This window comes from Gymnoscopelus braueri (assembly GCF_963280865.1).
Source record: "Gymnoscopelus braueri genome assembly, chromosome: 14".
NCBI lineage: Eukaryota > Metazoa > Chordata > Actinopteri > Myctophiformes > Myctophidae > Gymnoscopelus > Gymnoscopelus braueri.
Window position 1 is genome coordinate 14,978,077 of NC_137619.1, and position 25,000 is coordinate 15,003,076.

Sequence of the window (25,000 nt, forward strand, 5' to 3'; positions counted from 1 at the left end):
GGTACATACATGTGAAAATGTTAAGCCGGAAAGCTCCACTATAGTGAAAAACATACAAACAACATGCTTAACAAACTAAGATTATAAAAAGAAGACACAACTGAATAAAATCAATCAAAACAGGACAAAAATGAGAGAGAACAACTCTCTTGACCTGCTGGATGCTAATACTAATTCCTCAGCCCCCCCCCCCCATAAGCTCATCTTACCGTCAGGCTGGTAACCACATAAGTGGTTAGCCACTTAAGCCCTACTTTTATATATCCGCTATTTAAACATAGCTGATACAAGCTGGGTGGAGGAGTACTGACAGAGCAAGAATAGCCCCCCCCCACCCCCCAACTCCCTTCACCATCTGTACAAATGGAACAAAAGTGTCTATTTGGTTCCTTTTATACACTCTCACAGTTACAGACCTGTTTGTTTGATTGATTGAATACTTTATTAACAGTTTGCAAAAAGTACAGAGGTACAGTTATACAATAATGCTGAAAGGACAACACAAAAAGCCATAAGGGCTTGTTTCCATTGTGGTCCTGTGTATTCAATTCATCAAGACTTATAAAGACATACAATACTAAAACATAAATACTAGGAGCAGTAAAGTATATTTAAAGAAAACACTGTGGGGGGGGGGGTCATTTCTTTTGGTAAGCTAGAGGACTTGACTAGGTCCAGTTGAAAAGTGCAGACAGTTGCTCTTTTATGGCGGTTTTGAAGGAGGGTAGGGAGTCACACCTTTTGATGGCTGGTGGTAGGGCATTCCACATAATAGAATGAATGAATCCACAGGTTTGTGCTGTAAGGGTCCAAAATTGGACCCCTGGTGGTCCCCACTCAACGTTGAGAAACAGTGCTCTACAGGAAGGAACAGAGCAAGCTGGGAGGCCAACCAGTGACCTAGTGATTACCAGACAGCCTCTCTATCCACTACGCTTCCACCTCCCTCCTGCAGCACCCTCAGTGCTTTTTGCTCATGTGCTACTGGGATGTACGCTAGTACCGTGGTTCTCCATCTGATTTGAATGATAATATAACATTAATATAAAAAAACGTAGATTGTGTATTTCTCATTGTATTCACTGACTGTACACATGTATACATAGCCTACTGTATAATCAGCCTCACATCCATTGTTAATATATACAGTTTAAGTATTGACTGTATACGTATATATGTATTCATGGACAATGTACGAATGCCCACATTATGGCTAATGTAATGTACATGATAATTATGTCTATATTTATATCTATTGAAATCGTACATTATGCTAACCTGGAATCTGGAATATTTTAACTTAATCTTTAATAGTTGTAGTTGTATCTCTCTAGTCTACTCTTACCTTTATTTGCCCTGTTCTTTCATGACTACTGCAGTGCTGCTATATGACACCTGCATTTACCCACAGGAATCAATGAACGTGCATGTGCGTGCGTGTGTGTGCGTATGCGTGTGTGTGTGCGTGTGTATGTGTGTGTGTGTGTGTGGTTGAGTCAACTCAATAAACTTGAAGGAACAAAAGGCTCACACAGCAGATTACAACAGAGAAACAGATAAGAAGCAACCAAGGCTGTTTGCTCATGGAGAAAACAAACACTTTAACTTTTACTGTCAAACTGATTTTTGTTTCTCGTGTCATTATGGGTCTATATAAATATTTATTGCTGTCGGGTGAAAACCTTGTAAGTCCAAAACCGTTCCCTTTTTATTTTATTTAAAAAACATTTTAAAATAGTGAAAATAGCAGCTAGATTGTCACACTCTTGTACGATGAAGTAGGATGTTAATTTAATAAAAAAACATAAATAGTAAAAAATATGGTGATACAAGATTTCTGCCCGACAGCAACCACTGCTTCTGCACAAGAATGTACGCACACGCACACGCACACGCACACGCACACGCACACGCACACACACACACACACACACACACACACACACACACACACACACATGCAAGCCTGCATGCACAGCACACACACAGATCAATTCAGCTGGCAGTAGGTGAAGGGTGAGCCTGTATTTGTATATATCAGTGCAAACAGGCCACACAGTGCTATATAAATCACTGCATGAAAACACACATCACACAACATGTTAAAAAACTTAATTTGTACAATGAAAATATATAAAATGTAAGTAATGCATTTATATATGAAACACTGAATGAAAAAATCTGTAAATGAGAACACGTAGCACGTGTGTGTGTGTGTGTGTGTGTGTGTGTGTGTGTGTGTGTGTGTGTGTGTGTGTGTGTGTGTGTGTGTGTGTGTGTGTGTGTGAGAGAGAGAGATCTTATGCTTATAGGTACTGCATCTCTGGATAAGAGCAATTGTCATTGTGCCCCCCTGCTGGCCAATAGCCCTAACTACATTACACCAAAACGACTTTTTCCTGTTACATGAAGAGGTGTAAATGAATAATCTCCATTAACGTGGACTTTGACGTTGAATGGGCTAACATGGGAGGGGGGGGCATGTCTGATCAAATGAATATCAAATATCTAAATAATAAATCAACTTAAATACTGCCTGGGGTTCACACAAAAGCCTGATGTTAAAATGACCCAAGTGTTTTAAAGTGAAATACTTATAATAATAATACATTTATTTTAAGTCATATATATTTGAACTTGAGCTCATGCCTATGTTTTCAAAGTATCCTACCGTTTTTTTTTGCATAATGTGCCTGTTGTTGTTGGTCGTTATTTGGGGGGGATTTAGTGCAATAAGTGTTCTGGAACCGAATTAACCGCATTAAGTTAACAAAATAACACCAGAAACGCCCAGAAACCGCAAATTTTCGCGCGCACACACGCTAGGCACGCATGCGCGCGTGCATGCATGCGCATACAGCACCCGTAACCTAACGTCTTCCCACGGCCCTGCTGTCCAATGAAAAGCCACAGCACAAAGTACTTGGAGGTTTGCTCCACCACATTATAAAGAAAATAGGACTACAAGATGTTAATTTTAAACTGGTACAGAGAGAGACCGGAGGACACCTACTGGGTTGATAAGGTCAATAGTCTGATCAAATGAATATAAAATGTGTCAATATTGAATCAAGCAATGTAAAAACTCTATGGGGTGCACATAAAAGCCAGAGTAGACGTTAAAATGTGTTTTAAAGTGTACTAATAACCCTTTAAAATCTTATATCTTTGTAACCTGGTTGTTCAAAAGAGATGGCTAGGAGTGTTGTTTGTATGGCGTAGCTCCTGTGGGCCAGGTTGTCTATAAGAGATGAATGTCCAGTGGAGAGAGTTAAGGGTAATGTAGTTTAGGGGATAGTTGACAGAGAGGTTTGTGGGTATTGTAGTCTTAGGACACTGCTTCTCAACGTCAGGTCAGACAAACAGACAGACAGACAGACAGACAGACAGACAGACAGACAGACAGACAGACAGACAGACAGAAAGACAGACAGGATTCGCACAATTTCACTCAAACTCAAAATATTTGGAAAAATGCAGTTCATTCTATTAATTGATAGTTAAATCTTGAACAACACACATTATGGTATGAATATTGGTGAATGTGGCTCAACAAAATGGAATATGAATCATACAATTCTGTAATATAGCCTGTGTAAATGCAAATGTAAATATTTAAAACTAGCTCAGATTTAGGGGTCAGTTTGTACCTGTTTCAGTTCAATTCTTTATATACTAATACTAACATATTCCATAACTATTCCTTAATCAGTTTGAAACTTGTAAACAGTAACAGATGCCCTTCCTATTGTGTAACTGATCAAAAGTGTGTGTGTCCATAGGTAGCCTAATTATTACCTCGACAACTGCTGCTAAAACACACATCTCAGAATGAAATGCCTTTGAATGGATGGAAGACCGGGCAGTTCTTCAAATTCAGTGGAATTCACACCTTCAGCACCTAATCACCCTTAGTCATAGATTGTGGCCACTTAAGCATACTTAATACAATAATTTAACTTAATGCAAACTTAATTCAAACAAAGATGCACACAGATTTCTCTTGTTCTCTTGTATCCACACCCATGGTACAGCAACCACGTCTAATGCCCATATTTGCTTTTTTAAATCAATACATGTTTAAGGAATATTTGCTTCATATTTGCTTTTATACAATTGAATGAAATTAAATGTTTAAGAATACAGTGTTAACATATAAAACACAGCAGAAAAATAAGATCATATACATTAAAACCGGACATATTTGCACTTAAAGCTGCACTATGTAACTTTCCTCTTCTACCCTGGATTTGAACCCGGTTTCCTGTGCAAGTGCTGACATTTTTACCATTGAGCTAATAGAGCCTGTCTGCTTGCTCAGGGGATACATTGAATCTTGACCAGCATGTCAGAATTTGATCCTGTGTCTAGGTGAGACATGACCTTTGACACAATCTGAATGTCTCAATAGAAGAGCAGGGAGACAAAATACAACCACCCCAATTGTATAAGTTATATTGTATTAACATACTAAACCATACAGATTGGACAGCATTACATTTTATTCATAAAAAAAAAACATAGTTACATAGTGCCGCTTTAAGATAATACAAAAAAATACATTAGGCTACATATAGTCAAAGGGAAAGTGCAATAATAAAGATAAAGATAAACTTTTATAGCTTTATAACGTCTATTAGCCTATTGATCCAGATCTGCACTTTAAATAATTGTGAGCTCCCTAATTCGGCGCTACGGCAAAAATATATCATAGAGAACATCTGAACATCTGAACGAGCACCCACTGTATAGCAAAATAGAAAGAAAAATAAATAAATATCCAAAACAAGCCTTAGTCACAGATTACTAATTAATTGCAGAAAGAGCGAGAAAGAGAGTGATATATCACTTACTTTGTTAAACAGCCACAATATATAATTCAAATCAACAAGTACCGTATGCAGATGTCAAAAACTAGTTTCAGTAGCGCTGATCAGAGCATTACGTCACACGAAGCTTGGCCAATCGAAAGTTTGGCCCCTTTTTTCCTGAAAGCCCAAATGCCATCCTAGATCAGATTAGACAACAGCAAAACTGGGTTCTTCAAACAATTAATTGCCTTTGATTGTCAACGTTCAGATCAGAGAACTGATTCTCTTGTGTCATTCCCCTGAAGAAAATTCACACACACATACACACACACACACACACACACACACACACACACACACACACACACACACACACACACACACACACACACACACACACACACACACACACACACACACACACACACAGGAGATATAGTAAAGCAAAATTATGTTGATGCATATGTGTGTGAATATTTGAGGCTACAGGACAAAAACAGCTGTATTACACACTGTTACTGCTTACTTGTGATTGACTGGAAGCGTGGTGCTCCTGTCCTGTAGTAGGCCTGCAGATAGAGAGTTTCTTGATGTACCACTCTCTTACCTGTAGAGGGCAGTATAACATCATTGATGACAAGCAATCTCACCATTACGCCATTCTTACTTTTCTTAGATTTGGAGATATTTCTCTGATCCTCCTGCTCTCTGGGATATTCTACCATAAATGCACATTATCCTGTTTGGACTAGAATAGTGGAAAGAATACAAAACATTACATGTCCTACATCAATGAAAGTCAGTCCTGTCACAACACTGTCAGTCCTGTGTTACAACCAACATAGTATTGCCCTGTCAAACAGGAGAAACTTATTGATGAATTAATTTGTTGAACTGTGTGGATAAAGTTTATATGAGTGCCTGGTGGTTGTGCTACCATCCACTACAAATGTTTGAAATTTTGATTATATATGTATTATGTAATATGTAGTTCTCATAGTTGTATTTCTCATGTCCTCCTCACTATTTATAGTATCTTCCCAAAACTAGTCCTACACTTTTGCCTATAAACTTCATTCATATACAGTACTTCAAAACATTCAGCTTGACAAATTTTCACTTTGAAATGTTTTATAGTTTTTGAAATATTTAACTTTAAGCACCCAATGCATTTCCAATGGGTTTTGCTATAGTGGGGAGGGAGAAGGAGACAGAAGGAATGACCCTTGTGTTCGTAAACTCACTGTGCCCTACATCTTTACACTACGTTTTTTACCTCACCACACTCGCATGGGTCTGCTCTCCGCTTTAATCTAAATATCTAAGCTGTTTGATGTATACATTTGTAGTTAAGACCATTAATATCAACCCATGTCCCTCTGCACTGTAGCAATTAGTGCACCTGGGGCTGTTTCATGCTTAGCTTGTCAAAGTGGTGCAAAGTAACTAAGTAGGCTACATGTACTCAAGTGCTATACAAGTGCTTACAATGCACAGTACAATATTTTTGTTACTTCTACTCCACTAAATTACAGCATTTGACAGCTTTAGTTACTTGTTACTTTGCAGATTTTATTACTAATACAAAACATACATTAATCACTTAAGTCCATACTTTGACGAAAAAAGCTAATCTACAATATGAGCTTGTAGATTTTTGGAAAGTGTGAGTACTTTTACTCACATTTACTGGTATTCAATATATTCAATATTCGATCTTCAATATGAAGCGTTATGAGCTTGTAGATCTGCAATTCTTTTAGAGCTTGACAATTTCTGGAATATCCTATATTAAAATTGCCTAGAGGGTGGACGGGCGGGTGGATGGACATCACAAACATAACACCTGTGAGGCACCAAACTTGGCACCAACACTGGTCAGGGGTCTGCCATCAGAATAGCCACATCAGGGACCACCATTGCTCCGCTCCCTCTGCGTTCCTAATGGCTGGGGTTTAAACTCCAGTTCCTAGCATGCTTATCGTGTGTGTGTGTGTGTGTGTGTGTGTGTGTGTGTGTGTGTGTGTGTGTGTGTGTGTGTGTGTGTGTGTGTGTGTGTGTGTGTTACCTTCTTAGACCTTAGGCAGTGAAAGACAAATATTAGCATCCCCTGTAGACTATTGAGGATAGTGAAGATATAGGCCACTGCCACTGTCCTGTCTTTAATCAGGAACGCCCCAAACACCCACGTCAGTCCCAGCACACACAGCAGTAATATAGCTGCCCCTGTGAACTTTCTAGAGGGGAAGCAAGAGAGAAGAGATGAAACAATCATATTAACCAGTGTAAAAATCAGGCTCACCCTCTCCCAAAAAGATACTACTAAACTAGTCATGTACAGTATAATAAAATTCCACATCAGGCTGCCCCAACAAGTCTCTTAACACTCTCCAGCTGGTCCAGAACACGCTGCATGCATACTGACAACACCTAGTAAAAGAGATCATATCTCTCCCACATTGGCTTCTCTGCACTGACTCCCTGTCAAATCCAGAACAGGATTGAAAAGGTTTAGAACCACTGCACTAGAACACTGCACTCTCAGAAATCAGAATGCAGGCCTAGTGGCTCCTAGAATCTCCAAAAGTAGGATGGGAGGCAGAGGAACCATCTTCCGGGAGGTGGACACCCTCTCTACATTTAAGAGTAGGTTTAAATGTTTTTTTTTTGTGATGTTTGGACAAAATCTGTAGGAGTAATATAAACAAATGTTTTGTGAAAATCGGTCTCCTGGTGGCGCTATAACAGGCCAATCTGAAAAAAGTGTGTGTGCACAGTTTCATGTCGATTGGGCCAGTGCCAGAGATTATCTGTTCACAAAAGGAAGGACGGACACACACGGACGGACTGACGTACAGGGTGCAAAACGTAGTCTCGGCATGGCTTAGAGTAGACAATTAGGCTCTAGAGTTTGTCATCTGTAGAAAGTCATCAACGGACAGATATCAAAGATTATCTCTGTTTAACCTCCAGTTACAAAACCCGTGTTGTAACCATAGACTGTATAAAAAGAATGGACAGCGTCACGCCATTGGTTTCTACAGACCGAAAATGAAGCCGATTGTTCAGCTGTGTGCAATCCGCCATCTTTCAATATCGCGTCATATCGCGTCATATCCTTTGCAACCGGAAATGAATGCTATTGGTTGGGTAGCTTGTCAATCAAATCATCCCGCCCCACCCAGAGCATCACCTACTTTATCGTCAATTTTAAATAAATGGGAGCATAGTTTACCAAAACGCATATCATGATGATTGAAAGGAGACTTTAAACTAGTGACTGGAAGCATATAGTATTTATGATTTTTTTTTAAATCTAGTCTAAAGTTTGTCAAAAACCCATCCGCTTTCATTGAGATAAATTCTTTCTGACACCAGCAGGGGTAAAACAGCAAAACTACAGGCCATTCATATTAACTGTCTCTACCGTATTGGCGTCAATGTAAAAATCTCAGGCTGGCCCCTTGGGTGTAACTGGAGGTTGGGCTGCAGCATTGCATTTTATGTGAGCGCTTTGTGTGGAGGAAGACTGGGAGAGAGATGTTAGTGACTGGGGGGCGAAGAAAATAACTATAATAGATCAGTGGTTCTGAAAGTGGGGTCCAAGGGGTTCTAAATGAACCCTTACAGGTCTGTAACATGTTTCTATCTGTAAACAATTCCATTTGAGCCTAATTCTGACTCTATACGCACGCACTCTCCCCCCCCCCCCCCCCACACACACACACACACACACAGACTGACTTAATTTTGTGCAGGTTGGAGTTGTCTTGGTTGGGTCCGTGCTGTCTGAGCGTGCCAGAACCACAACAGCCCCACAGCTGCTGAATCAGTACCCGGACAATGAGGATGAAGAAGAACACGTTCAGGACGATGATGCCAAACACAGGACCAATGAAACTCCAGATGAAGCCATGTTCCAGTGACAGCCAGCAGCTAAAAGGGACAACACAGCCAGGTGCTCATGTTAGGGCCGCTAAGAAAGAACAAAGTCAAGTCAATTTGTACAGTCTCAAAGTGGTGTACTTAACAAAGAAACCAAAATGACAATGACTGTAAATGACAGAGGATTGTGTAATATGATATCATACTGTATACTGTGTGTCTCTTCTTTCACTCTTTGCTGTTTATTCTATTGCCTGCTATCCTTTCCCTTGCATTTCATTAATTTGAGTTTGGCTTTGTTTGGCCTTAACGACAGAGTGAACAATTGGACCTGGTTCTGGGCACCTTGATCTCTTCAAACAAGATCCGGAAGCAACTGATCTCTCCAAAGAAGACCCGGAAATAAATTAGAAGAATGTTGGTATCAGGTTTGTATCAATCTCTTTAAGGCAAAGAATAGAGAGAAAAAGCAACCACTGCCTTGTGGACGAGTCTACAGAAGACAAAGGCTAAGGGAGCCTGCCCTGACAGAAAATCAACCACTGCCTTGTCAGAGGAAGTCAGAGGAAGACAAAGGCTTGGGGAGTTTACACTGAGGCCTCTATTTTGGGCTGAACTGGCTATTTCCACTAATTTGGGATTTAGGACAAGGCAAGGGGTGTTCCCCCGCAAAAGTTGCTATTTTGGGACACCTGCCTTACCGCAAAACACCTGCATTACCCGTTACATTATGCATATGTAGCCAGTCAGAGTTGAGCCTCAGGGGCAGGGCCGATGACAGGATTCTTGGGTGGGGGGACAGGTTTTTCGAAAGTGGTCCCCCCCCCATGCCTCAAAATGTTTCGGTCTTAATTCGGTTATTTATTAATTTCTTATAATTTTTTTCAGGTTTTCCTCTGTTTTTTTATTAATTACGGGAGCTCAGCTCTGGACCTGTTTTAATATTGCCTGTATTCTGTTTCTTCTGCCACTTTTCGCAGTTCTGGCTGAACCGTGCTGTCGCTTTTTACGAAACTTGGCCATTTGGTAGATGGTCATGAAAAACTATCAAGAAATAAATCTCACAATCTTTCGTCAAAAGGTGGCGCTATAGAACTCAATTGAAAATGCCAACTTTGAACAGGTACAACTCATGCCCTGTTTGACCTACAGCCATAAAACTTCAATACACATGCGTCTACTCATGATGAACAACTTTAACCCTCTGACTTTTGACCTCTGACCTTTAGATCTCCCACCATTTTGAATTATATGAAAAACAGTCTCCTCCTGGGATTTTTGAGTAATCTGCACGAAACATTTTACACATGAACTTTGGACCTTTGCCGACAAACAAGCAGCGAGGATTTTCCATAAGTGAAAAAATGAAGCTTTAATGAGCCAATGAATATTGCAGTTTTATGACAATTATTCATCTGCCCCTAACACATACATGCAGACTCACATTTCTTTGAAACTTTGCGGTAATGTTGAGGGTCATTCCAAATATTACTGAAACCAATCTTACTCCAATTGGTCAAAGGGGAGCGCTACAGCGATTTTTTGAAAGTGGAAACTTTAAACAGGCAAAAGTCATGCCTCGTTTGGCCGACAGCCATTAAACCTGTTTACACATGTGCCTTGACTCATGAGGAACACATGTATCACGTTGACCAGTAAGCTCCGCCCTTAGATTGTCCGCAATTTTGAGCAGTTTGAAAAACACTTAAACCCAGGATTTTTCAGCTATTTGCGTGAAACTGTATCATCTGTGTGATCTCCTTTTTCACAGGTTCTTGTCTGTTGGTCCAATGGCTTCTCCCTTAAACGTGTGCCTCACAACCTGAAGGTTGCCAGTTCAAGCCTCACTTAATGCAGACTTCATTAAAGTTGCATTGCACACAACATGATTGTGTCAATTAATACATGTGCAATTGTTAAACTTAACCTGAAATACTTATTTGAGAGGGTATGTTTTCCCGCTTAAGTGAGTGTTTCACAACATCAAGGTTGCCGGTTCAAGCCTCACTTGGTGGAGACTTCATTTTTAGTGCATTGCAAACAACAAGACTGTATTAATGAATACATATGCAATTGATAAAGATAACATGAAATGCTTATCTGAGAAGGTCTGTTTTTGCAATGTATGACATACTTCATTCTGAAAATAGCCGATCTACAATCTCAAAACTTTTCAGATAGCAACGTGTTTCTGAGCTTGTAGATCGGCTGCTTTCACTGGTTCAGTTTTATCTTCAACAGACAACCTCAGCCTGGTCAAAGCTATAGCACTATAGGTAGTGTTGCAGCCTGTCAATCCGAAGGTTGAGGGTTCGATTCCTGTTAATGGCAATAGTTTGAGATGTCCAATCAATCTATTCTGCTTCCATCTCTCTCTCTCTTCAATCTATTATGTTTCCATGTCTCTCTCTCTCAATTAATACATGTGCAACTGTTAAAGGTAACATGAAATGCTTCTTGGAGAGAGTATGTTTTTGCAATGTATGACAAACTTCATTGTGAAAATAGCCGATCTACAATCTCACAACTTTTCAGATAGCAACGTTTTCTGAGCTTGTAGATCGGCTACTTTCACTAGTTTTCGTTCCGAGGAGACACAAAAATGCCTTTATTGGTAAATGGTTTTTGAACCAGTGATCTAGAGTAGTTCGGGACACAGAGGCTTGGTTCATAATGGACGGAAATACTTATAAATATCAACAGACACTACCAGTAATTGTGTCAATTCATACATATGCAATTGATAAAGATAACCTGAAATGCTTATTTGAGAGGGTATGAAGTATGTATGACATACTTAATTCTGAAAATAGCCGATCTACAATCTCAAAACCTTTCAGATAGCAACGTTCTTTTTGAGCTTGTAGATCGGCTGCTTTCACTGGTTCACTTTTATCTTCAACAGACAACCTCAGCCTGGACAAAGTTATAGCACTATAGGTAGTGTTGCAGCCTGTCAATTCGAAGGTTGATGGTTCGATTCCTGTTAATGGCAATAGGTTGAGATGTCCAATCAATCCATTCTGCTTCCATCTCTCTCTCTCTTCAATCTATTATGTTTCCGTGTCTCTCTCTCTTCAATCTATTATGTTTCCGTGTCTCTCTCTCTCTTCAATCTATTCCGTCTCTCTCTCTCTCTCTCTCTCTCTCTCTCTCTCTCTCTCTCTCTCTCTCTCTCTCTCTCTCTCTCTCTCTCTCTCTCTCTCTCTCTCATATTCACCAGAAGTTGCATTGCACACAACATGATTGTTGCGAACGCGGAAGGAGGCCTCCGACCAAGTGGAGCTTACTATATCACTGTGCTTGGGTTGTGTGTGTGTGTGTGTGTCTGTCCCTTATTTATGGTCTTTCCGTGTGTGTTCACGCTCTCATTGGCTCGCGCCCCCATGTGACTCGAAACTCCGTGCTGAAATGCCAGCAGCTGCACTGCCTGTATACAGCCGGCAGAGTGCGGCAGAGTGCACTACTACAGTGTGGTTGAAATATAGCAGCCTCAGTCAATCTGCGTTCGCTTCCAGCGTTCGCGCGTCTTACTTGTGTCAATTAATGCAAGTGCACTTGTTAAAGATAACCTGAAATGCTTATTTGAGAGTATGTCTTTTCAATGTATGACATACTTCATTCTGAAAATAGCCGATCTACAATCTCAAAACTTTTCAGATAGCAACGTGTTTCTGAGCTTGTAGATCGGCTGCAGTATAGGCATGGGTTTCTTAGGAAGTGTCACTGAAATGGGTTTTATGTTTGAGTAGAGGCGGCGTTTGCTGTGAGGAAGGGAAAGACTCCACCCACTGGACCGATTCACCTGAGCAGTCACAGTGCTACTCTAGACACTGACTGGGAGACAATAAATGGGAATGGAACATACCCTGGTAAACTCTTCTCTTCTCTTCTCTTCTCCCAAGACTCAGGAAGCACCATGGTGCTCAAGGCAGCAGGCGGTGTGGGCTACGGGGACGGTCTTGAATGTGAGTGACAGGTGCGTCACAGCGTTTTTTTTAATCCGCTGGCTGCAAAAAACTGTGGCCGCGCACAACTTGCGTTTAACAGCGGCCAGCCAACTTTTGGTGAGAGCGCGCCCTTAGGGCACACTGCACGCACGCACGCACGCACGCACGCACGCACGCACGCACACACACACACACGCACAGACTCACTCACTCTGCTTTCCACATGCTTACTGTCGTTCAGTGCCATATCCCATTGGCCTGCTGATGGCAGAAATCACCACTATGACCAGGGGTATTCCATATCCCACAGTGTACAGGTACCGACGTCGAATGGTGGCATTCATGACCACCTTCACCACCATCTTGTAGAGCTGGACCCCTTCTAACAGCATCCAGCAGAATGTCCCCAAGAAGAAGTAATGGAGCAAGGCCGCCACAAGCCTACATCCAACCTGAAAGACAAAATGATTTCACCCACGTTTTCAACAGCAGAATTAGCCGCTCCCTCCAAAAAAAACTAAAAACTAAACAAACAACATTTGAATACTTATTTTGGGACCCTGAATACAGATTTTCACAATATACTTTTTGACAATTAAAATATAAAATGCTTGTGTCTCCTCCAAATGCCAAATCTGCCTTTTTTTTTAATATTTTTTTATCCCGCAATTTTGTAACCCTTTTTCACCCAGTGCCAATTATCTAAGTGATCCTGGGCGCTACACTCCCCCCACCAGCCTAGGGAGCCCAGGGCCGAGCTCATGCCACCTTCGATGCATGAGAGCCAACTGACCTTCTTGTCACCTGACAGGGGGGAGTTTCCCTGGTAGACGTAGCGCGTGGAAGGAACACGTTATTCCAACCAGTTCCCTTCCCCTCCATCAGGCGCCCCGGCTGTCATGGGGGAGGCGGTAGGGCGACCAGGATTACTACATGTTTTTGTGAGGGTCCCCGGTGGGAATCGAACCGAGGACCTTCTAGCTGTGAGGAGACAGCGCTACCGACTGCACCACCGCGCCCCCCCAAACCTGCCATTTAAATAGCAAGGGGCATGCGATTTGCTTTTCAAATACTGTGTAAAATTCCTTTCAGTAGTCTTATTTTGGTGACTTACTGGTAGCTTTGTGTCATTACAGTGTTTGTCTATAGGGAAGGAATGGTGAAGAATTAATGCTGCAGGGTCCTAGCACTAGCAGAGGATATTTACGTATACGTCGTCAGAAACTGTATTAATCATCGTCAAAATACATAAATATATATTAAATATATTTCTGGTACATTTCTAGTGTAAAGTAAATAGGACACTTAGTCCCTACACACCTCAGATTCAGTCTGTGAAACACCAGTGAGGAAGATCAAGTCAGCAATAAAGAGGCAGATGCAGAGGTGGAGGTGGATGGTGGTGGGAGTTCCCTTTATGGAGGGACAGAACCTGAAGGTGAAGATGCACACTGCCAGACACAGGAGAGAGGTGACAAGACCCAACATGGTCAGCAACTCCAGCTCAAAGAGCTCCTGTACAGGAAAAGAGAGCAGGTTTACTGGTGGTGTGTGTGTGTGTGTGTGTGTGTGTGTGTGTGTGTGTGTGTGTGTGTGTGTGTGTGTGTGTGTGTGTGAGTGTGTGAGTGTGTGAGTGTGTGAGTGAGTGAGTGAGTGAGTGAGTGCGTGTGCGTGACCCATGCCTAACCTCCAGAGGGTAGAGGGCCATAAGCACAGCAAAGGTTGTTAGGTGTTTAGAACGACACACAGTGTGTGTGGAGTTGCTAGATTGTTGAGTGCAGCCGTCTGTGGCCCAGGCCCCTTCCTCCCCCTCCTGTCCATCTGGTCCAGACTTCCAGTATGCACAGATGAATTTCACCTTAGAAGTATTCCTCCGCTCCTAATACACAATAAACACACCCATTATTTATTATTTAATTTAAACGTGTGGTTTAAACCACTGACAGAATGATGACAAGGTAACAACATCTCCATCTAGACTGCTGCTAATGGCCCACCTGCAGGTGTCTCATTGTGAGAATGACAGGTTTGTCCAGGAGTTCTGTGGAACGGTTGGACACTACAACTGACACCACTTTAGAGTAGACCTGGTAGTTAGGATCCACACCATCATTCTGGTGTCCACTGAGATGCTGAAAGGAGTGGTTAACAGACTTCTCCAGGTTCTTGTAGCTCACCAACACAGCGAGCGCAAAACCTGTGAGAAATGAGAAAGTCTTTGTGGATAAGAATTATTGAATCGCTCCGGACGCACAAACACACAAACACAGGGCTCTCCAATTATAAAGTGAGATATAGGAGTTTAGTGAGGACTTTGGAGTTGATGCCGTGCAGGATGCTGTTGCAGTAGTTGAGCAGGCATGAATGTGTGAATGAGTGTTTCAGCAGCAGAGAATAACAGAGAGCACCGGGGATCGGATATACTGTATTCCTATAAGGTGGATCTTTGGTGATATGGTTTACGTTGGGGGTGGGGGGTGAAAGGCCAGAAAGGGTAGGGTCGAAAATGATTCTAAGGTTGCGGATGTTGGTGGAGGGAGTGAGAGGTGAGCCGGCGAGTTGAGTGAGAAATCCTGGGAGAGAGTTTGGGCCAATGATGAAATGCTTTCAATTAACACCACAAAATGTTGTACGCTTATCAACAGAAATAGTTAATTTTAACTTTTCTATTGCTGGCACCCTGAACAGGGCTCCCTCGTAAAAGAGATTGCATCTCAATGAGACAAAAAAGCAGACAAAAGCAGACATAAGCAGACACTTGGCCCTTCATTATTCACCCATTAAGAAAATGTGGGTACTACAGAGCTCATTTTTCTATTATTATTATTATTATTATTTGATTATACTTTTATTGTGTTTATGAGTTAGCAGACGTAGCACAGTCTCTGCGGAACATGTCCCACTAACATTTTGCTGCTTGTATCTGTATAAGTAGGAAAGACATAAAGAAGAGAAGAGAAGAGAAGAGAAGAGAAGAGAAGAGAAGAGAAGAGAAGAGAAGAGAAGAGAAGAGAAGAGAAGAGAAGAGAAGAGAAGAGAAGAGAAGAGAAGAGAAGAGTTTACCAGGGTATGTTCCATTCCCAGTTATTGTCTCCCAGTCAGTGTCTAGAGTAGCACTGTGACTGCTCAGGTGAATTGGTCCAGTGGGTGGAGTCTTTCCCTTCCTCACAGCAAACGCCGCCTCTACTCAAACATAAAACCCATTTCAGTGACACTTACTAAGAAACCCATGCTTATAATCCATTATACACTTACGTATAATGCATCATAATCTGTGTATATCACTGTATAATTATAGTTACTGTATAAGAGTTTATATAACTATAATCACAACACATTATTAAACATTTCATCATGACTTACAGTATAAGGCCAAGCATAAATGCACCGTAATCTGTTTATAATTACATTTACAGTATAAGCACTCATAAGTACACATAATACAATCATAACATATTTTATAATGACTTATGAATGAAGATCAATAATCATAAAAACATCATAATTACTGCTCACTCACAGACATTTTCTTTTGTTCAGGATCATAGTGTATTATAGTTAGCTCTGGTCCATAGCGTTAGAAGGAGTTCTCCAAAGGTTTCATGACATTCAGTTTTACCACACATTAAAAGTCTTTGTCATGGTCCTTCAAATGTGTATAAAAAGTTTTAACAAATAATTCCACTCCAGTGATCCATGGCAGTTGTTTTTCTGTCACATTTCTAAAGCCTTTTCAACTGCAATGAAAAAAGAAATCTTTGCCTGCGGGATTTTGCCTGTCAATCATCGCCTCTGCTCCCCCCCCCCCCCCCCACAAAGGAAAGGATAGGGGAGGGGAGGGGCGAGGAGGAGAGTGGGCGGGATTAATGGCCTGTGACTTCACTGCCCAAGGGCCAAGCTCAGATTACTTTTCAGCCTAATTATTCAGAAAACCCCAGACCACAGAAAATCCACTGAATGTTCAAAGTTCAGATTTTTTGGGTGTAATTGAGGACATAAAACCCCCCAAAAAACATAAAAAATAAAAAAATGGAAAAAAGTATGTCATAGAACCTTTAACGCTATGGTACTTTCGATTCTTTCCCCTCGCACCGCGGTAGCGCAGCCTCTCGTCTGTAGTAGAAAAGAATATATTTCACTGTTATTAAAACACGTTTTTGGTTAATCCACAGTGCCCTCTACAGATCTGGTCAATGGAATTTTCCTATTGACCAGATTCTTCCTTCCGTTGAAATATTTTCTTTTCTGGCCAAAAAGTGTACTTTAGACGTGAGGTGGGGGGCTCAGAGTGTTCCCACTTAGTAGAGTAGGCTTTCAACTCCATAAAACCGTCTTTATTTTGGTGAGTAGCAAAAGTTTTTTTTTCTTTTTTTACTACAGACGAGAGGCTGCGGTACCGCGCTGCGAGGGGAAAGAATCGAAAGTACCATAGCGGTAAGGAGAACTCCTTCAAACGCTATGGACCAGAGCTATATTATAGTTATCATACTTATAAGTTATAATGCCTTATACTGTGATTATAAGTCACTATGTGGTTATTTGGTGCTTTAATTAAAGTGGAAAAGAACAACACAAAACGTTTCTACCTACACCTCAAAGAATGTCATTAGTGATCACTTATAGTGGTTCACACTATAATGCATTATAACAGTGATTATAATACATTAAGAAATTACTAGTATTACATCTATGCAAATTATAATACACTATAACCCTGAAAAAATATTTAAAGGGTCGTTCACAATGAGCACAATAACTATAGCTATGGTTATCATGGGAAATACGATATAGAGGAAATATGGGGGGCAGTGTGTTGGAGAGGATCTGACCATGGAACAAGGAGCCGTCCGAGATCCTCATACAAGGAGCAGGCCTGGCTCGACTTAGTTCACCCGAGACTGACGTTGCAGAGATTACGCAGAGAAGGGCGCTCGGGTGGCGCAGTGGTAAAGTCACTGCCCACCAACACGGAGGTTGTGGGTTAAAATCCACTGTGGCGCATCCGGCTTTGTCCAATTGGACCGTGTTCGGGGGAGGGAAGCCGGGGCGGGAGGGTGCTATCGGTCACTACAAGTACTCCCACGGGCTGGGGTGGCATCTGTCAGCGGGGAGTGTTGGGCGGGACGAGTAGGACGAAGGCTCTACGTCCTCCTGGTGGGGGCTCCTCACTGGCAGGTGAGTCAGTAGGATACGACATCAGTGACAACATAGAAATGTGTGTGGGTAGGAATCAATTGGCATAACGACTAAATTGGCGAGAAAAATGGGTAAATAAAAAATAAAAAAACATTTAAAAAAAAGTATGCAGAGACCGACATCACCACAGCTGATGTCACGGACAGAACCCACCATACAAGGAGATATGCATGCTCCATATAAGGTCCAGGGCTGGACTGGGACAGAAATTCGGCCCTGACATTTTGGCCCAGACCGGGTAGAGTACAGTAGCTATCTGCGTGCCGGTTGTGGTAGGCACCACAACCGGCACGCAGATAGCAGATACTCTACCCCTGCGTCTGTCGAGACACGCGCGCACAAACAAGCCCTAATACCACCACTTTTCAGAAGGAGCGAGTGCATTCTCCGGCTCTCACTCCCAATTTTACCGAAAATACTCCCTCCATGTTCTGGAGCCTTGAGTAAAATAAATGATAACTACACAAGTGATCATTGTGATGCACAACTGCACAACCGATAAATCTGATAGTTGGCCTACAGTACTCTCTATCATACACAACTAATCTATAAATCTGATAGTTAGCGTACAGTACTCACTATACACAACTACACAATCTATAAATATGGTAGTTAGCCTACAGTACTCACAAACAAGGTGAGTGTGTTGCTCTTATAAGGAGGATGCTGGCTAAAGCACATCATGGCACTGGCAGCAAGCTACCCTACTCTAGGGAGATTTTAATTTTTTTTTCCCCCTCACAACGGCGTAACAATGAGCACAACGACAAGCCCACAACAGCCTGAAAAAACAACTGCACACTGAAGAGAAACGATTGATGATTTAATATTACAGCCACGTTAATTATGATTCAATATGCTATTATTACAGACAGACAAACTGAAACTGCACAGCGGCAGACAACGTTGCAAAGAAAAACTGCAGCCTAATAACAAGTCCTGCTCCTTGCATAGCGGCATCATTACAAGAAAAAACTAATATGCTATTATTACAGACAGACAAACTGAAACTGCACAGCAGCAGACAACGTTGCAAAGAAAAACTTCAGCTTGAGCAAAGCTAATGCACGGATTGAATCCGAATGTAACTCTAACAACTCGTGGTGACCAAACTTGTCTCTTGCCTTTTTCCAGTTGTTAAATCCTCCCTTAGCGAACGAACTGCTGCCACCAGTGCCACCATTGTCATGCAATAATCCTTTGGTCACTGCTTGGTTGCAAATGAAGCAAAGCACACAGTCTGTTTCTTCCATATAATGCAACCATTGCCATTTGTCAAAACAGCTTCGTTGAAATGTTCTCTCAAACGTCTCCTTGCCAATCTTTCTTCCAGGAAACGTAATGTTTGGTTGAAAGGGCTCATCATGCTCGGAAGTGTCAACAACAACATTGTTTTGTTCTTTATGCCCAGACCTCTAAACCGTGTCTGCGGTATTAGTAGGCCTAGTAGAAGTCTCGGGCTCTGCTGAAGTTCCTGGCTGTGATTCATTGTCCGTATCTGTTGTGTTGTTTTTTCTTTTTAGTTTTCTATAAACTACTTGGTCCAGGTGAAAAAAAATCTGATATGCGTTTCTGCTGATTCGCCATGGTGTTCACTGACAGTACGTGAGAGGCTGTCTTTAACTATCATTGCGCCTTCCATATTGAACTTTGAGTGACCCGTTTGCACGGTGGCGCAGTCGGTAGCGCATAGCGCTGTCGCCTCACAGCTAGAAGGTCCTGGGTTCGATTCCCTCGTTGTGGGGCGTGTTCTCTCCTCCGCGTCATCAGTGCCCATACCATAGAGGTATAATATAACTAGAGGGCAGATTGCCCCGCCCCCAGCTATTCATTTCAATGAAAGTGCTCAGTGGCGTTTTGAAGCACCCGGAAGCCTGCCGGAAGTAGAATTATTGAGACGTTTTTTAGACGTTTCGAGCAACCATAGAGTTATGAGCATGCGCACTAGTGTCCTGTTTGCGTCCTACGGCAGCCCGTGTGTTGAGCTATGAACGCAAGATATTTATTAAATACACTCGAGATGCATATTTATATGTAAATGCATATGTATTTATGTATACATATTTGTATTAAATTATATACATTTATATTTAGTATGTTTTTAGTCTGGGAGGCATTGCGTCGGAGCTTGGACAGCAGGGGCGCGGCCACTGCGTTGTGATTCAAATCAACAGCCAATGAAGAAAAGGGGGCGGGATCCACATGCAGTGGGTGCTACATCTAAATAGGATCGACGGGAAGCAATTTCCCCTTGAGAAATTGCGGCCGCCATTGTTGTGTACTGCTGTTTGCCTCTCGTCTGACTTTTTAGACGAGTCAGACCGGTAAGAGGCGTGTCCGCTCAGATTCTGAGCGTAAGCTACATCCCGCCCACAAATACCAGGGCTCTGGCCCAGAAGAAGTTCCTCGCCAGAGCAGGCGAAAACTTCTGGGAACTCAGATTAGTATGTTTTGGTCGTGCATGTATTCCTCCCCGCCTGTAGTTCCAGCTTTGGCCACTGGGGGTGGCGGCTTCAATGTTTCTCAACAACTCTGGGGGCCTGGCCCATACCCTAGGTTGGGTTGGCGAAAGGGCCTTTCTGTGTGGAGTTTGCATGTTCTCCCTGTGTCTCCTAGGATAGGTACCCTCACAAAAACATGCAGTAATCCTGGTCACTATATACTGCCTCCCCCTGGCCAGCCGGGGCGCCTGATGGAGGGGAAAGGAACTGGTTGGAATAACGTGTTCCTTCCACGTGCTACGTCCAACCATGGAAACTCTCCCCTGTCAGGTGACAAGAAGGTCAGTTGGCTCTCATGCATTAAAGGAGGCATGAGCTCGGCCCTGGCCTTAATATGCTTGTGTGTGTGTGTACCTGTCTGGTTTGTCTCTATGTGGGTGTAGTTGTCTTGGAGCTGGGGTCCGATTAGCCTCACAGCATCCTCCACTGCCTCAAGTAAGCCAGTCACCTTGTTACTGTTGTCACTTTTGTCACTGTTGTTGAGGTAACCGGAGTACTCCAGCAGGTCTTCCACTGCTCTAAACATCTACACAACAGAGGAAGGGAACAGCATACAAGGATTTGTAAGAGAAGATTATATGAGTGTGTTTGTGTGCGTGTTTGTGTGCGTGTTTGTGTGTGCGTGTGTGTGTGCGTGTGTGTGTGCGCGTGTGTGTGTGTGTGCGTGTGTGCGCGCGTGTGTGTATAAGCACTCTCGTGTTTCAACTGCCATGTTCAAACAGTGCAATAATGAAAATGATGCCTTTTCAGATGTTACAGCTGTTGTTGTTGTTGTTGTTGAGGAGAAGTTGAGGAGAAGTGACCATTTTGGAAGTGGGTTGTGCAATCGACAACAGCCAAGGTGCTAAAGTACCAATGTCTTAAGGATGCTATTATACGGCTTGATTACAAATGTAGACTGCTTGTGTTCATATTAAGAAGACTCTGTAATGCCATAAATTAGTTGTGAGAGGCCTGCAGATTGCAGGAATGCCCAAGCCAAGAGCTAAGGTATTGGCTAAATTCTGTTCATTGTCTGTGATAATTGGCTGTGGCCACATGGAGGAGACGATGCTTCCTGTATCCGTGATTTATATCCTGAAACACTTATTGTTGAGTTTCCCAAGTTTGAACATCTACTATTGTTTGTGTTCAAGAATTTCTCATGAAAAACGTTAAATGTGTGTGTGTGTGTGTGTGTGTGTGTGTGTGTGTGTGTGTGTGTGTGTGTGTGTGTGTGTGTGTGTGTGTGTGTGTGTGTGTGTGTGTGTGTGAGCGTGCATGCGTGCATGCGTGCGTGCGTGCGTGTGTTTCATCCATGATTGCTACCTCTCGTAGTACATCTCCATGACTTGGCTTTCCTTCAGACAGGTCAGTGCAGCTTTTCCACATCAGGGACAAGATATTAGACAGACCTGATGACGACTGGATGGATGGATGGATGGATGGATGGATGGAGAGAGAGATGAGAGAGAGAGAGAGAGAGAGAGCAAAAGATGACAGACAGACAGACAGACAGACAGACAGACAGACAGACAGACAGACAGACAGACAGACAGACAGAAATACATGAATGCAAAAATACATACATACATATGATGATTCTGTATCTAATGATTGAATATACTGTAGATACAACTCACCTGTGTAACGTCTGCTTTGAACAGGTCACACTGCAACTCTGCATGGAAGACATTACTGATCAGAGCTATGCTATGCGTATGCGCGCGCCCGCGTGTGTGTGTGTGCGTGTGCGCGCGCGCGCATTGCAGCTGGTCTTTAATGTTTTGTTTAATAATTTCAACTCTTTCACTCCATGTCAAATTTGTTCTTCAAAAGGTGGGCTATCATTCATTCATCATAATATGCTAGCTATGGTTTTCTTGCAGTTGTAGTAGGGTAAAGGGGGAACATGGATTTAGAAGTCAGGTAAAGTGGGAACTGAGCCAAAAGACTTTGAGAACCACTGAATTAAAGAGGGTTTAAATCCGCAAAAAAGAAATAAACAAAAACATTAATGCAGTTTGCCAAGAGTGAAAAGAAATACAGTTGCCAAAACACTCAAACTTGTGTAAGGAAAGAAGAGTTGAGAATTTAACTACATTCTAGGGTGAACATTCTGTGAAAATAGCAGATCTAAAAGCTGTCACAACACGTCATAATGCATGTGTACGCTGAAGATATTTGTAGACATAAAGGGGAAATAGAAAAGGTGCTCTTTGGAGCACAGGCCTCCGCCAGGTCAGGTACTGTAGGTTATTGTGGGCCAGCAATGTTGATGGAATATGAAAAATCGGACAGATCCGTCATTTTTTTAATACATTTTTATCCCACGATTTAAAAACCAATTTTTTTCACCCAGTGCCAATTGCCTATGTAATCCTGGGCGCTACTCTCCCTCTGCCAGCCTAGGTAGAGCCCAGAACTGAGCTCGGACAAAAAGGAGGGCACCTAGTATAGAGCCCTGCATGGGGGACTCCAGTAAACTAGGGTTTAAGTGTTTCAAATCATAATCGTGTCATGGATCTCACCTGAGCATGGGGTCCTTTCGTTGCCGTAGTTACTGTACCCAGCTGAACAATTGCACCAGTAGCTCCCTTCACGGTTTTCACAAGTCCCCTTCATGCCACAAATGTCTCCATCTTCCTGACATTCATTTATATCTGGATGGTACAGGAGGAGGTGGAGGTTTACTTGACATGACTCTTAGGTGCCTATTCAACAACAACTCAGTTATGATCTATCAGGGGGGCACGGTGGCGCAGTCGGTAAGGCTGTCGCCTCACAGCTAGAAGGTCCTGGGTTAGATTCCCGCAGGGGACGCTGTGGGCGCTGGGGGCGTGTTCTCTCCTCCGTGTCATCAGTGCCCATACCCTAGGTGGGGTTGGCGAAAGGGCCTTTCTGTGTGGAGTTTTCATGTTCTCTCCGTGTCCCCTAGGGTATGTACCCTCACAAAAACATGCAGTAATCCTGGTCAGTATACTGCCTCCCCCTGGCCAGCCGCAAACACTCAAACTTGTGTAAGGAAAGAAGAGCTGAGAATTTAACTACATTCCTAGGGTGAACATTCGGTGAAAATAGCAGATCTAAAAGCTGTCACAACACGTCATAAGGCATGTGTTCGCTGAAGATATTTGTAGACATAAAGGGGAAATAGAAAAAGTGCTCTTTGGAGCACAGGTCTCCGCCAGGTCAGGTACTGTAGGTTATTGTGGGCCAGCGATGTTGATGGAATATGAAAAATCGGACAGATCCGTCTTTTTTTTATTACATTTTTATCCCACGATTTAAAAACCATTTTTTTCACCCAGTGCCAATTGCCTATGTAATCCTGGGCGCTACTCTCCCTCTGCCAGCCTAGGTAGAGCCCAGAACTGAGCTTATGCCTCCTTCAATGCATGAGGAGCTAGGAAGCCGCTTCTTATCACCTGACAGGGGGGAATTTCCACGGTAGGACGTAGCGTGTGGAAAGAAGGACAGATCCGTCTTGATCACATGACTATAGAGATAATTTGTACTGACTTGCGTGATGTTTGGACCAAATCTGTTGGAGTAATATCACTAAATGTGTTGCCAAAAATTGGCCTCCTGGTGGCCTTATAAAAGGCCAATGTGAAAAAGGAAGGGCATAGGCCTTTCCTTGGCCTCTAGGAAGTGTGTGTGAAAAGTATCACACTGATATGGCCAACTGTGCCGGAGATTAGCAGTTCACAGCTCGGACGGACGGACGGACGGACGGACGGACGGACGGACGGACGGACGGACACGGACAGGCGGAAAGGGTGCAAAACATCTCGGCCACGCCGGACAAAAAGGACGGCACCTAGTATAGAGCCCTGCATTGGGGACTCCAGTAAACTAGGGTTTAAGTGTTTCAAATCATAATCGTGTCATCGATCTCACCTGAGCATGGGTTCCTTTCGATGCCGTAGTTACTGTACCCAGCTGAACAATTGCACCAGTAGCTCCCTTCACGGTTTTCACAAGTCCCCTTCATGCCACAAATGTCTGCATCTTCCTGACATTCATCTGTATCTGGATGGTGCAGGAGGGGTGGAGGTAATGTGGTGGGATTGGAGACAGAGAACATATTTTATGTGCCTCTTAGGTGCAATGTATTGTATGTATTCTATCACGGCAAACCATACTGCAAATTAGACTTCACTCCCATATACATGGATGTGTCATGGATGTATCATGTACTGTACCAGGTGCATGCTTTGCGCCCTCCTCCAAACCTGTGTGTGTGTGTGTGTGTGTGTGTGTGTGTGTGCGCGCGCGCGTGCGTGTGTGTCAGTGTGTGTGTGAGTGTGTATGTGTGTGTGTGTGTGTTGCAGAACCAGTTTTTGTTCTGTTTTTAACTCACCTACGCAGCCGCCGAGAGTGAGCGAGAGTGTGTATCCTGACTCACAGGTGCAAGTATCGCTACCAAATAATTTAGTACAGAGAGGGTGAAACAAATTGTGAAAGAATCCTGAAAGAATAATTCAAATGTTCAATTCAATCAATTAAGTCAATTCAATATGGATTTTCCAACCAAATCCACCCAGACTACAAGAGGAAGATGTGACAACACCCGCATAGAGATAACCACAGCCCCATAGAGATAACCACACCCGCATAGATGTAACCACACCCACATAGAGATAACCACACCCACATAGAGATAACAACACCC

At 42.7% G+C, this 25,000-nt stretch overlaps 1 protein-coding gene across 3 annotated transcripts in view; it reads right to left on the reverse strand.

The window, feature by feature from the left end:
• Positions 1-3,543: 3,543 nt before the first annotated feature.
• The window catches only part of LOC308101109 (adhesion G protein-coupled receptor E5-like), a 75,393-nt gene continuing 53,936 nt past the window's right edge, over positions 3,544-25,000 (reverse strand). For 2 of the 3 annotated variants that reach the window (XM_080450454.1, XM_080450455.1), the window contains 15 exons: positions 24,689-24,796; positions 24,226-24,357; positions 22,854-22,985; positions 21,966-22,003; positions 21,652-21,747; positions 20,698-20,869; positions 15,710-15,829; positions 14,644-14,843; positions 14,334-14,525; positions 13,967-14,161; positions 12,878-13,098; positions 8,556-8,747; positions 6,880-7,048; positions 5,338-5,418; positions 3,544-5,110 (listed from right to left, as the gene is read on the reverse strand). In XM_080450454.1, coding sequence (XP_080306580.1) covers positions 5,081-5,110; positions 5,338-5,418; positions 6,880-7,048; positions 8,556-8,747; positions 12,878-13,098; positions 13,967-14,161; positions 14,334-14,525; positions 14,644-14,843; positions 15,710-15,829; positions 20,698-20,869; positions 21,652-21,747; positions 21,966-22,003; positions 22,854-22,985; positions 24,226-24,357; positions 24,689-24,796 — 2,078 coding nt within the window. In that variant the 3' untranslated portion in view covers positions 3,544-5,080. The remainder of the gene's footprint in view (positions 5,111-5,337; positions 5,419-6,879; positions 7,049-8,555; positions 8,748-12,877; positions 13,099-13,966; positions 14,162-14,333; positions 14,526-14,643; positions 14,844-15,709; positions 15,830-20,697; positions 20,870-21,651; positions 21,748-21,965; positions 22,004-22,853; positions 22,986-24,225; positions 24,358-24,688; positions 24,797-25,000) is intronic. The other variant, XM_080450456.1, reaches the window with a different exon arrangement.